This window comes from Dermatophagoides pteronyssinus, unplaced genomic scaffold (genome assembly GCF_027571235.1).
Source record: "Dermatophagoides pteronyssinus isolate colony J.1.1.1.1 unplaced genomic scaffold, Derpt_VIB-CSIC_2022.12 sq0003, whole genome shotgun sequence".
Lineage (NCBI taxonomy): Eukaryota > Metazoa > Arthropoda > Arachnida > Sarcoptiformes > Pyroglyphidae > Dermatophagoides > Dermatophagoides pteronyssinus.
The window spans coordinates 701,903-716,761 of NW_027461527.1; the positions used below are offsets into that span (position 1 = coordinate 701,903).

The following is a 14,859-nucleotide window of genomic DNA, read 5'->3' on the forward strand; positions in this document are numbered from 1 at the left end:
AAATTCGCACAAACAAACATCATCTAATCGGATGATGTTTATGCAAAATACACAATCAATTTAGAATGGATAACTGATATGTGACAAAATTCAAAATCATTCATTTTTTTTTCATTGAAACAAAAACAAAATCGATAATAATTTTAAAATTAATCGATTAATGTAATCGAAATGTGAGAGTGAGTGAAAAAAAAACTCGAATCCTTGATGATCAGATCAAATGAATATATTGTGTGTGTGAAAGAAATTATCATTGTTAACCAGCTAAATCGTTAAAATGAAACGTGTATTAATTGAAATTCAAGATTTAAACTAAGAAAAGAAAAGAAAGGAAAAATATCGAGGCCATATTAATTTCATTTCAATTCGAATATGAACATCGTCATACGATTCATGAAATGTATTCACAAGGTAATCAACAAATTATTTTACAATAACTGATGTAATCAGTGTTATCAGTGTTATCAGTCTTTGGTCCCTGTGGCCGTTTTATCGAGCCTGTAATTTTTTTGATTTTGTTTTTCTCTTTTCTTTATACAGTTTTTAAAAAAAATGATTAACCTCAAATCAATGACGAAAAAAATATAGTTGTTTCAACAAAAAAAAAAAAAACTAGTTTGTTTGAGTCATTTAGCAATAGCTGTAAATAGATAGGAAAGAAAGAAAGTTACTTTTATTTATGTTTCAAGCAAAATGTTTTGGATTTTTTTCACCACTTCTTCTTCGACAACAACCTGTTGCTGTAAGTTTGTTTATTTGTTTTTTTTAAAATAAAATTAATGTAATACCTAACTGTTTTTTTTGTTTTTTTTCATCATTATTTACAGGAATAATAATAATCTGCTATTTTGACTTATTGATTAATTAATTGAATCAGATAATTTAAACTTTCAAAAAAAATGTCAATTTTTCGTAATCTATTCGATACATGTATGTCGATATTTTTGAAAACAATACCCGAACAATCATATACATTAGAATTTGATCCAGTATCAAGTCGTTATGATATACGTTTAAAATATGGTAATGATTATTCAAATTGTCATCGTTATCGACAACATTGTGATGCATTTATACAAAAATCTGATAGTGGTAATGATATTGCTTGTTTAATGTTACGACCAATACAACAACCTAAATATACAATATTATTTAATCATGGTGGTACAGTTGATTTGGGAAAAATTTGTAATTTTCTTTATACATTAGCTAAACGTCTTGATTGTAATATATTTGTTTATGATTATTCTGGTTATGGACAAAGTAATGGACGTCCAACTGAAAAAATTGTCTATTCTGATGCTGAAACAGTATGGAAATTATTGATTAATAAATATCGTTTACAACCACAACAGATTATTATTTATGGACAAAGTCTTGGTACTGGACCAACATTATATCTGGCAAGTACACATCGTCAAGTTAAAGGTATTATTCTACATTCACCATTCATATCGATGGCAAAACTTTATATGCCCGGACAATCATCTAATAAATGTCCAGATTATGATGTTTTTCGAAAGTAAATATCTTTTATTTTTATATCGAAAAAAGAACTAATTTTAAAAACATTTTCATTTTTATAGTATCGAAATGATTGTACAGGTGGAAGCACCTGTTCTATTTATGCATGGTACTCGTGATCGTGTTGTACCTATTTCACATGCAAGAAAATTATTTGAAAAATGTCCAAATCCAGTTAATCCATTATGGATCGATGGTGGTGGTCATGATGATCTTTATACATTTGAATCATATGTAACAAGATTAAAACGTTTTGTAAATCATGATCTTCAATCATCTTAAAATAAATCTTTGAATCATAGGATTTTTTTTTGTTTTTAATTTGAAATTGATTCATTAAAACATCTATTTAATTTTATGTTTACAATTCATGTACGAAATAAAAACCTTGATGATTTTAGCATTCTAAAATTTTAATTTGTTTGTATTCCCAAAAAAATCCAAGATTTTTTCTTGGAATCAAAATTTCAAAAAAAAAATTATTGTTTTCAAATAAGAATTTGTCATCAAACATGGTCAAGAAAACAATTGAACAAAAAAAAAAACACTGATTTTTTTCTCCTTAATAAAAAAAAATCAATCAATCAATCAATCAATCAGTTCAAGTAGAAACACATAGAAAGGCAATGAAGAATCTAATAATATAAAAAAAATGGCAAATTGATGGCTTGATAGATCCATAGACCTTGAAATAAAATACTTGATTCAATATCATCAACACAACAAAAAAAAAAATAATTGAAAAATTACAAGCAAAAAAATGTGTTGTTGTTTCAACAAAAACAACAACAAAAATTTCATTAATAAAATTATCATAAAAAAGAAATATCAGTTTTGCGCGCGAACAACAACATCATTCGAGTTGTTTTTTGTCTACGTGAAATACAAAACAAATCCAGAAGAAACTTAAATTATATGATAATAAAAAAAAAGTCATTGATGTTCGCAAACAACAACAGAAAATCATATCATACAAAATCCTCATCATCATCATCATCATTAATAATTATGCATCTGATTGTTCATGATCGGATTGTCAGGAAAAGCGAGATTCAGGACGAAAGAAGAAGAAAAAACGCCTTCATTTTGCTTTTCATTTTTCAAATGTAATGAGAATGTAACACATATCGAATATATGATATATATCGATTCATAATTGATGATAATCGGGATCATTGTTCGATTCGCAACAAACACACGCACACACACAAAAAAGTCATTGAATTTTTCATTGATTCAATCTGTTTGTTTGCTTATTCATTATTATTATTGTCATCCTAATCATTATTATCGTCTTCGTCATTTTATTTTTCATTGCCATCAATCATTGATTAGCTAAATACAACAACAACAACAACAAAAATGTAAATTATATACACTTGTTGTCATTGTAAATCATCATGTTACTTTAAAATGATATAAAAAAAATGATTAAAAGAATAAGAAACAGAAATAAGGAAAAGAAAAATATGTAGATGTAAAAATGGATTCGATAGAAAAATTCAACAACAACAACAGCAACATAAAAAATCGATTTTCTTTGCTCATTCTTTATCTGTATGCTGTAACATTGATATAATTATTTTATTAATGTTTTTTGTTTGTTTGTTTGGAGCCAAAGAAAAAAAAATCTAATCCAAATTCAATGACAATTTGAATTAGTTCAAATTTTCTTTTGTTATTGTTGTTGTTGTTTGTTGTAAATAGAATATGAATCCATTCATGGACAAAAATTGATGATTTTTGTTTTCCCATTTAGGGATGACATTCACAATACTGTTTTGATAGCGCGAAAAAATTTTGTAAAAAATTGATAACGATAATGATTACAGATTTTTTTGTTTAATTAATAAATACATTATCTAATTAGGTTTAGTAATCATTATTATCATCATTAAAATTAATAATTTTTTTTTTTTTGAAACAAGATGAATCAAGTAAGATATTATTGATGCAATCAATAAAAAATATTTAAATATTAAAATATTTAAAACAAAATGTCCCAAGTATTATACACATCATTATACAATTATACCTTGCCACCCTTGTTAATCAATAATAATAAATTTTTCATCATTGATGATGATGAGGATGTCATGGTCATATTTTACATCATACGATTGATGGATTTTTTTTTTTTTTTGGATGAAGCAAAAAGAAAAACACGTGCAAACTGGAATGTTGGATTTTTTTTTGCTTTCTTTAAAAAACAAAACAAAAGAAAAAGTAAAAGAGAGCTAAACAGTGAACAAAAAAAGATAATAAACAATTAAAACATATTTGAAAAATAAACCTTAAGTTTTGACATTTTATTTCATAATAATAATCATATTTATCTAAATTTAATAATCATCAATTATCCTCAAACGTTCATTATGGAGAACACAAATTATTTATCTTTGGAAATTTTTGTTTTTGTTTTTGTCATTTCTATCTGTCTGTGTTCATTTTGATTTTTAGGCAGAAAACAAAAACCAATTAGCAAAAAATGTGGACAAAAAAAATATAGTCAACTAACCTGGTATTTTATCTATAATATTTCTCAAAATGTTGAAAATTATACCAAAAATCAAACTGTAAAAAAATGGTAATAATCATTAGCCTATCTCATACAAATATGCAAAACAAAAACAAAAAATATTTCATTAGATAACATCGAAAATTGAATCAACAACAACAGAAACCTAAACCCCAAAAATATGAAGTGAATTGAAAGAAACAAAATATCAATTTTTGTTTTTTGTTGTTGTTGAGTGGGGGATGAGCTATCGTAAATGACTCGTTCCAGAAAAAAAACCCAAAAAAAATATATGTAATACACAGACTATAAGACAGGTGGTAATAAGCAAGCAAGCAAGCAAGCAAAAATAAAAAATCCATTATCGATTCAAAATACATAAACATATATCCTGATCGATAATTGAATTGAAATTTTTTTCATGATATCCGGTCATGTTTATATGTGTATTTCATGATTATTATTATTATTATCGTCTAAATATTATAGGTTTGGTTACAAAAAAATATAATCAAATCAAATATAATCAATCAATAAATTGTTATTACTCTATGTTGTTACTTCTGATGTTGTATTCGATGATGTAAAAAAAAGGGATCACTTCCTATGTCCCGAAATAAACGAAACGGTGTTTTTACTTCTATTTCTTCTTCTCACTCTCTCTCACTCTCTCATTTCAAATTCTCATTATAAAACAGAAAACAAAATAATTATTGATTAATTTAGCATTTAGCATTTTAAGTAAAAACAAAAACAACAACATAAAAACAAGGATAGAAAGTGAAAAAAATCCCATCTAACATCATCATCCGGTTTGACAGGATTTTTTTTTGTTTCTCAGATAAATGATATCATGTTGTTCGATTGAATCATCATTTTTCAAACGAAACAAACAAAAAATCGCCAATCAAATTGATAAATATTTGATTTATTTGTTTGTTTGTTTGTTTCTCATCAATATCTTCTCTTTTTTTTTATCAATAAATTTATCAATTGATATTTCGTCATACATCATAATAAAAGTAAAATGATTATGACATTATCATTCAATCATCACAATCAATAATGATACATATCAATGAACCAGAAAAAAACGAATTTAAATTGAAATTATACTTGACCTATACACAATTCAATTGACAAGAACCTGAAAAAGAATTTTTTTCGAGATTGAAAAAAATGATTATTATGTCATTTGAATATTAATGATGATGATGATGATGATTTATGGTTCATCATTTTTTCATATAGTAATGAAAAAAAATTAACAAACAAAAAGGTAAATAGGTAAATAGAATAAGTTTTATATTTACAAATTGCTACTTCGAAAAATGTTCATTCTTTTTTAGTTTCTCTTTTTTTTTGGCCAACTAAAAAAAAATTATTGACTGATGTAAAAAAAAGTTTCAAAAGTTTCAAAAAAAGGATAATTAAAAACAAAAAACATTCTCTCTCTTTTTTTTTTTGACAAATTTTTCTCTAAAATCAACGATTCCTACCTGTTGTTCAAATGTTGACATTTTTGTTTGCCACTTGTTTTGAAATTTTTTTGTTTTGTTTTGTTTTGTTTACTGCTACCGTTCTTGTTAAAAATTATTAACCGTTTCATAATCATCATTATCATCGTTTTGGGGCCTTCAACATCTCTTTTATTTTTCTCTTTTTTTCTCTTATTATCCCCAATAAATGAATGAATTTAAAAGACGAAAGATGAAGTAAACAAAACAACAACAATCTGAAACAAGTAGTATCTTGAAACAATAAAGCAACAGCAGAAGAAGAAGCAGCAACAATTGAATGACAATAATCGAAATATAGAAAAAAAAAATTTTTTTGGAAATCTGTTTATACGATTGATTCGTTAAATAGCTAAAGTGTTCAGTTTATTGGGTGATGAATTTGTTGTTGTTGTTATTTTATTTCGTTGTTTTTTGAAATGATATGTGTGCAATTGATTAAGAAATCGATTATCAATGTTTTTATCTAACTATCTATTTATTTATCTTAATATTTATCATTTAATGAAAAAAAAATAAGTGATGATATGAGAGAGAAAGAGAGACAGAGAATGATTACTTACAAATAAATAAATATTATTAATGTTTTTTTAGAATTACAATTATAAACACACACACACACAAATAATTTAACCAATCGAAACAACAACAACAACATCGATGAATAACAGGTATGATGATGATGATAAGGTGATGATCGTGGTGGTGGTGGTTGATGGTCGTGGCAAAATAATAATCTTCTAGATTTTTGTGCGTGTGTTCTTCTTCTTCTTCTATCTTTTAAAGATAAAATTTATGAAATTCGTTCAATTTTTGTTGCTCGTTTAATGAATTTTATTCATTCATTTCATAGAATGGCTTGTTGAATTATTTTGTTTTAATGGTTGGTTGGATGGATGGATATTGATTGATTAGATGAATTTCGAATGTTTATTTTTCTTCCAACTGTGATCGTGTGTGTGTGTGTTCCGTTCATAAAGATAATTATATCATTTTATCTAATCGAAATGAAAATTCATCAAAAATTAATTAATTAATTAATTTTATGTAAGAAAACAAAAAATTCTGATGTAAAAAAGCATGGAATAATCAACAACAACAACATTTATCGATAAGCAATTGATTATCGATTTGAATTAATTTCAAATTTCCAAATTCTAATCATAATCAGATACATATTTTGTGAATAGCATCAAGAAATTCGAATCCATTTTTTTTTCTTCTCTCGCTATAAAAACATTCGATTCCTGTGACTTTGTGTGTGTAAACCAAAAAAAATTGACTTTTTTCGCATTTTGATCAATCAATCAATCGATCGAATCAATCAATTTTTCAATTTTTTGTTCATTCTCTTCAATTCATCATAAACGTTTTTCTTTTCTCTGGAACAATTTTCTCATCTCATTTTTCAACGAAAAAAAAAATCTCTGGTTCCCATAATATTTTCTGCTCTCGAACCGTTTATCATCCAGTGTTCCATCAATCCTGCATCCTATATCTTTTTAAAGGCAACAAAAAAAAATTCAATTTCAATCTTTCAAATTTTTTCTGCTATTGCAAAATATAATTTTTTTTCCAATTTCTGTGCAAAAGTTGTTTATTTTTAATTTCAAAAAAAATCAAAATTTATTTTAACTTTTTTTTTTTGCCCCAAGTGTTTCTCGGCACCTCCACCACCATAACCACCATATGGTGATTATATTTGTAAATTCATTTATTTTTGTGCAAGTTTTTTTTTTGGTTATTGATGATTTGGACAAAAAAAGGGGAAACGTCTGGAGATATACTGGAAATACATGAAAATCATCTTTTTTTTCTTCTTCGTCGTTTGATTATGACTTGATATTTCCACTCATTTTCCAAATTTAAAATTGAAGAAGAAGAAGAAAAATATACACACTGGACGTGTATGTTATAATACTGATTACAAAATAGCCAATAATCATCCGTTTTTTATTATCTTGAACGAAAAAAAAACTTGGCACCAAAAGAAAAATAATAATCTTAATCGAATCATTCAGATACCCATCATTATCATCATCATCGACAACAAAAATAACAACATAGATAATGTTCAGATAATAATCAATATATAATGATCATCATTTCACATGTCATTTTGATGTGAAAATTTTTTTTTAAAACTAAAGAATAACGGTTCAATTCTACAATTCTTCTTCAATTTTCAAATCAAAAATATTGAGAATATATTTACTTTCTGTTTGCTTCTTTCTACTGTTTAACACTTTTCACATTTGACTATATTATTATTATTTTTTCTTCGTAACGGTAAATGGGCGATGTCTCAACACACACACACATTATCTCAATAATAATCCTGTCAGTTTATTTAGTTAAAAGTTAAAATCATTTCATATTCGTCTCTTTTTTTTTCTTGGATTTTTTTCGTTTGTTTCTTATCTTCACATCAAGTGTGTGTGTTTGTGTTTATCAATTTTCTCTTGTCCGTTATGTTCTTGTTGCTCTCGTTTTGTGAATAATAATAAATTTTTTTTTCTTCATCACCACCACCACCACCACCATCATCATCATCATTTACTTTCGTTTTTACATTTAACATTTTGGATGATGAATGAATGAATGTGAAAAAAAATGTTCCTAAAATGTAATAATACAAAAATTTTACCATAGTGTTTTTATTCATTTGTTATCGTTTTTATATGTGTAAAAATTTTCTCGTTTTGTTTTTTATTTCTTGTTTTGTTGTTTTTTTTTATTTTCTCCATTTATAAAATTCTTTATAAGAATTATTATTGAATGAAAAGATAAATCTCTCATCGATTCAAATTCAATATGTGCAATGTATTCCGATTCTTAAAATTCAACAAATATTTTTTTTTTTTAAATTATCAATTACTACAACACCCCTTCTATAAATTTATTTTTCTTCTATACGATTGTGATCAAAAACGAAAACAACAACGAAAAAAAACAATAATAAAATTTAGTGAACAATCAAAAAAAAAGATGGCCATTTCAGATTTTAATCGAGACCAAATGGTCTATCCAAGTGATGATTATAAAAAAGATGCCTACATTAATAATATGGAAGAATATAGACAATTATATAAATTATCAATTGAAGATCCGGTCAAATTTTGGCATAATTTTAGTAAAAATTTTCATTGGGAAATACCTCCAAGAATTGATGATTTTCTTGATTATAATTTTGATCTATCAAAAGGACCAATATTTACTAAATGGATGAAAGGTGCACGTACAAATATTTGTTATAATGCATTGGATCGTCATGTTCATAATGGCCTCGGTGATCGTATTGCATATTATTGGTATGTATTATTATTCATATTTATTAAATACAAAAAAAAACTTTATCATTATTAGAATAGAAACAGAATCCATTTAACATCTATTTATTCTATGTTTTTCTCCTCTCTCTTACCTGATCATTAAACAAAACCAATAAATAGGGAAGGAAATGAAACACATGAATCTCGAAGTATTACCTATACACAATTATTGAAAGAAGTGTGCAAATTTGCCAACTTTTTACTAAGCAAAGGTGTTAAAAAAGGTGATCGTATTGCCATATATATGCCAGTTACTATCGATCTTGTTGTTGCCATGCTTGCTACTGTTCGTATTGGTGCCGTACATACAGTTGTTGTAAGTATAGATTCTATTTCGATTAAAAATCATCATCTTTTTTTTAATTAAAATTAATATCAATTTTGTTTCATTAATAATTTATTAAACAAATAGTTTGCCGGATTCTCTGCCGAATCATTATCTGAACGTATAATTGATGCACGTTGTTCAATTCTAGTTACAATGGATGGTTCATATCGTGGAAAAAAATTTATTCCATTAAAAGATTTAGCTGATAATGCATTGGAAATATGTCGTAAAAAGTTTGTATTAAAAAAAATTAATGAATAACACCTTCACCCACACTCAAAATAATTTAATTACACTGAAACTAAAACAAATCAATTAAAAATAGATTGAAATTTAAATTTCATTCATAGGGGTTTCACACTAGCAGCAATGTGAATGAAATATTTCAAATGCAATATTTCAGTCCATAAGGCTGAAATGTAGTGAAATATTGCATTTGAAATATTTCATTCACATTGCTGCTAGTGTGAAACCCCTATCACAATAATCATTATCTCATTAGATCTTGTTTTACATAGATTTTTTTCATTTTTTTTCACTTTTTAAATGACATTAATTCATAATTGTTTCATTTTCTTTCGTTTCTTTTCTTTCATCTTTCAATCATATCATTTTACTTTTACATCTTATTCGACAACGACGACGACGACCCCGATTTTTTTTCCTTTCATTTTGGGCATCATCAAATCATTCATTGAATTGATACGTACAAAAAAAAATGTTTGAAACACACTTGAATACACACGCATAATACTTAGATATCATAAAATTAGATGCTGCATCGTACAAAGACATTCGAATGCATGCCAAGGCAACATTATTAATGGCATTGAAAATGGCAAAGTTTCATCAGACATTAATAATAATTTTCCAATCAATTGGAATTGCGACATCGATATCTGGTGGCAATCGGCTATACAAAACATGTCCGATCGTTGTGAGCCTGTTTGGATTGATGCCGAAGATGATCTATTCATTCTATATACAAGGTAAAGTTTTAAGAAGAAAAAAAAACATCATTTTTCTAAATAATCATTTAAATCAATTTAATGATTTTAAAAAATCATTATTCATTTTAATTTTTTTTGTTACACATAGTGGAAGTACTGGAAAACCAAAAGGTGTATTGCATACGTTAGGCGGCTATATGGTTTATGCGGCAACAACATTTAAATATACATTTAATTATACACCAGATGATGTATTTTTTTGTACTGCTGATCTTGGTTGGATTACCGGTCATACTGTTAATGTATATGGTTCATTAGCTAATGCAGCAACAATTGTTTTGTTTGAAGGAACACCATTTTATCCATATCCAGGAAGATTATGGGAAATTATTGATAAATTACAAGTAAGCATATTTTATACGGCACCAACAGCAATACGATCATTGATGAAATATGGTGATGAACATGTGAAAAAATATAAACTTGATTCATTAAAATTATTGGGTACGGCTGGTGAACCAATTAATGAAGAAGCATGGTGTTGGTATTATAAAGTTGTTGGTAAACGTCGTTGTCCAATTGTTGATACATTTTGGCAAACTGAAACGGTATTCTATAAGCAAAGATTTTCTTTTATTCAATCCAATCAATCTAATTCTTTTTTCAAATTCCTTTTTTTTCTTGAAAAATTAGGCTGCACCAATGTTGACACCATTGCCTGGTTGTACGCCAACCAAACCTGGATCGGCAACATTACCATTTTTCAGTATTGCACCGGCAATTGTTGATTTTAACGGTAAAGAAATTGAAGGACCAGGAAATGGTATATTAGTGATTAAAAAACCATGGCCAAGTATAGCGCGTACTGTTGTCGGTAATCATGAACGTTATGAAATGACATATTTTCATAAATTCAAAGGATATTTTAGTACTGGTGATGGTAAGTTCCGTTCCATTTTATTCATTCTATTTTGTCTGTCTTTTTATAATTTTATACTTTCTAAAATTAAAAATTCTAATTATATCATTTTATTTTCATCTTGCTTCCGTTTTTTTCACTTTTTTCTCTCTCTCTCTATCATTTCTTTTTATTTATATCATTGCTCTTCTTTCATAAAAAAAAATCTTTATATAATTATCTCACGTTGACACCATTGAATGGTCAACATATGAAACGAAAAAAAAATTCATTAATATTCAATAATCAACAACAACAACGAAAAAAAAGGCTGTTATCGTGATCAGGATGGTTATTATTGGATTACTGGCCGTGCCGATGACATGTTGAACGTATCCGGTCATTTATTATCAACTGCACAGGTTGAATCAGCAATTGTTGAACATAAAGCTATTGCTGAAGCAGCTGCCGTATCAAGTCCACATCCAATTAAAGGCGAATGTATATATTGTTTTGTCGTTTTACATAATGATTATGAATTTACTCCGGAATTGGAAAAAGATATTAAAGATCGAGGTATGTTTGAATCACAATTCATTCATTCATTTAATTTATAAAATTTATTCATCAAATTTGTTTTCCTTTTTCCCATGAACATTATAATTATTATTAAAAAAATTAGCACGTGAAAAAATCGGTGCATTAGCTGCACCCGAAGTAATACATCCAATCAGTGCATTACCAAAAACACGTTCGGGTAAAATAATGCGCCGTATTCTATCAAAAGTCATACGTAATGATACAGATTTAGGTGACATTTCAACAATGGCCGATGAATCAATATTGGAAGAATTATTTACAACAAGACATTTATATTCAATTGTTGCCCTTGATTGAAAATTCATTCATTCATTCATTAATCATTATTTTCATTCGATCATCATTCCATTAATACAAAATTAATTCATCAAATTATCAAAATCAACAACCGTAAACAAAACAAAAAATTATCATCATCTTCATCCTCATCATCATCATTATTATAATTATAATTATTATTATTATCATCATTACAGAAAAAAATATCAGAGAAACAAAATCAGACAAACAAAAAACAATCCTTTATATTCATACCCTTAGCCATGAATAATATAAATATTTTATTATTATTATTATTATTATTATCTAATAAATAAACAAGAATAAAAATTGAAAAACCGAACAACAACAACAAAAAAATAAAATATGATACTGATAGTTATGGTAAAATAAAATGATAACTGATTGATTGATAATTTTATTTTTTCCACTGATATTGCATACCTTACCTGAAATTATTATTATTGAAAAATTTCACATGTTCTAGGATTACTTTTACTTTTTTTTTCTGGTTATTTGTTCATCTCTGTTCACTGTTGTTTGTTAACATTTTTTTTCATTTTTTCGTTATCAAAAATTTTTATCTACAAAGGAAGAGAAAAGTGTGTTGTTTTTCTGTTTTTGTTTATGGGGAAAGTACACCGCTACAAATGCGAATTTACTTACGAAATTAATTGATTTCGTAATTTTTTTTGATATCAAAAAAGCTAATTATCAGTATTATGATCCTTGTCAACATTATTAGGTAGCTTATTTTTTAAAAAATAAATTTCTCTGGAGCAATTTCGAAACATTTTTCTTGTTTGTTGAACATCATCAAAAAAAAACTTGAATTTCAACTTTTTTCTTCTCACTTTCACTTACTCTTTTCTTTCAATGATACAAAAATAACTAATTATCATCATCAACAGGCGAATGATCCAACAACAACAACAAGTTCAAACAATAACGGGGAAAAATTAAAATATTTTCTCTTTTCGCAAAAAAAAACTGATACATAACATTTATTGAATCATCAGTTTTTGTTTCAAAAAACAACAAACAACAATATCTAAAGGGCCTATTTAAATAATAATGATATTTTTTCCTTTAGTCCCTATATTTTTTGGATATTTGATAAACTGAGAGAGAAATAAAGTGAAAAAGAGAAAAATTTGGATCCTCATGTGATGATGATCATTATCCTCATCATCATCAACATGATTATCATAGTATCTTGTATCTGATAATTAATTTCTTAAACAAAAACAACAACAACAATCAAATCAAATCAAATCAAATAGGAAAAAAACTCGTTCTCGGTCTCTCTTTTTTTTTCCAACCAAAAGATCTTTTTCTCTTCCAGAAACAGAGTCCAGATAGTTTTCTCATTGAAAGATTAGTCATCATTATTATTTCATTGAAAGTTTGATTTAAACTAAAAAAATTCAATCAAATTTACTACGTGATCCTCTTCTATCTTTGTTGTTGTTATTATTTTGCAATGATACATAACTGGACATAACAACTTTCAACAAAAAAAAACTAGTTATCTCATAAAAAAAACATAAAAATCTTTTCTCATCAAACACAGCTAGGACACTATATCATCATCATTATTGATAAATAACCAATGATAACTACTTATCGAACGTTAAAAGTAGCCAAAATAAAATAGAAAGTGCAACTAAATTTATCAGAAAATTGTAAGTGTATAGATTTGATATTTGTCCATTTTTTTTCTTCCGTCATTTCTTTTCTTTTTAATTATTTCTGGATTTTTATTTTTCTTGAAACAAGCAAGCAAAAAAAGAAAATACTGTTTTTTTTATAACCGAACGATCATTTTGGTAAAATAAAAATTTACATCATCATTTTATTTCGTTCATTTCGTTTATTGTGTTCAACAAATTTGAAGAAAAAAAATAATAATAATATCGAAAATGCCATTCACAAGTTTAACTGGTTATGATAAAATTTTCTATGATGTACAAGGACATGGTGATTGTGTGTTTCTTATGTTGCCTGGATCGATTGGTAAGAATTTTGAATTGAATTTCTTTTTTACATTTTTGTATTTTTATTTGAAATTTATTTTCAGGATCCACTAGACAAGAATATGGCCAACAATTTGATTATTTTGATCCGGAAAAATTTACATTAGTATCATGGGATGCACCAGGTTTTGGTCAAAGTCGACCACCTGAACGTGATTATAATGATTGTTATAATCGTGATGCTAAATTATTAATCGAATTAATGGATCAATTAAAATTAGATAAATTTAGTGTTTTAGGATTTAGTGATGGAAGTCGTACGGCTATTACTATTTCAAGCCAATATCCGGATCGTGTACATAAATTAGTATTATTGGGTGCAACAACATTTAACAGTCCAAAAGAATTAAAAGTATTCGATCTTTGTCGTGATGTTACCGGTTGGTCAGATCAACGACGTGGAATGTTTGAAAAAGTTTATGGTCAAGATTTACAAAAAATGTGGGCCGGTTGGGTTGATATGAATAAAGCATTGGGTGATTTTATGACACCATCATTGGCTAAAATTCAATGTCCAGTATTATTATTGTATGGTGAAAATGATATTATTGCACCAATTGATCCACATGCTGCACATTTACGAAAAAATCTTCAACGTTCACGTATACATATTTTCCCGAAAACATCACATCAAGCACATCAAGAACGTACAAGAGAATTTAATAAAATTGTTGAAAAATTTATTAGCACTTAAACTATGTATCAACGACACTAACAATTTAAAAACAAATTTACATAGATTTATTTCCTTTGCATGTTTTTTCAATTCATTTTTCGACCATCCAATACATATTTATTATCATTCCAAAGAAAAAATTTTGAATCATCATTCAAATTGCAAAACAAATCAATTCATTTATATAATAATTATCATTCG

At 26.7% G+C, this 14,859-nt stretch overlaps 3 protein-coding genes across 3 annotated transcripts; all 3 read left to right on the top strand.

Annotated features, from left to right (window-relative positions):
• Positions 1 to 519: 519 nt before the first annotated feature.
• On the top strand, positions 520 to 1,935 carry LOC113791278 (alpha/beta hydrolase domain-containing protein 17B-like). Its single transcript, XM_075825135.1, has 3 exons — positions 520 to 742; positions 828 to 1,522; positions 1,587 to 1,935. Exons 2-3 carry the CDS (start codon positions 900 to 902, stop codon positions 1,804 to 1,806), a joined length of 843 nt encoding a protein of 280 aa, XP_075681250.1. The 5' UTR covers positions 520 to 742; positions 828 to 899; the 3' UTR covers positions 1,807 to 1,935.
• A 4,946-nt stretch (positions 1,936 to 6,881) lies between these two features.
• AcCoAS (acetyl coenzyme A synthase) lies at positions 6,882 to 12,242 on the top strand. The gene is made up of 8 exons (XM_027341033.2): positions 6,882 to 8,870; positions 9,012 to 9,207; positions 9,304 to 9,452; positions 9,978 to 10,208; positions 10,318 to 10,777; positions 10,863 to 11,109; positions 11,398 to 11,643; positions 11,750 to 12,242. Exons 1-8 carry the CDS (start codon positions 8,374 to 8,376, stop codon positions 11,962 to 11,964), a joined length of 2,241 nt encoding a protein of 746 aa, XP_027196834.2. The 5' UTR covers positions 6,882 to 8,373; the 3' UTR covers positions 11,965 to 12,242.
• A 1,483-nt stretch (positions 12,243 to 13,725) lies between these two features.
• Positions 13,726 to 14,820, top strand: LOC113791262 (serine hydrolase BPHL-like). The gene is made up of 2 exons (XM_027341013.2): positions 13,726 to 13,962; positions 14,027 to 14,820. The coding sequence occupies exons 1-2, from the start codon at positions 13,869 to 13,871 to the stop codon at positions 14,674 to 14,676; spliced, it is 744 nt and encodes a 247-aa protein (XP_027196814.1). The 5' UTR covers positions 13,726 to 13,868; the 3' UTR covers positions 14,677 to 14,820.
• The last annotated feature ends 39 nt before the right edge of the window (positions 14,821 to 14,859 follow it).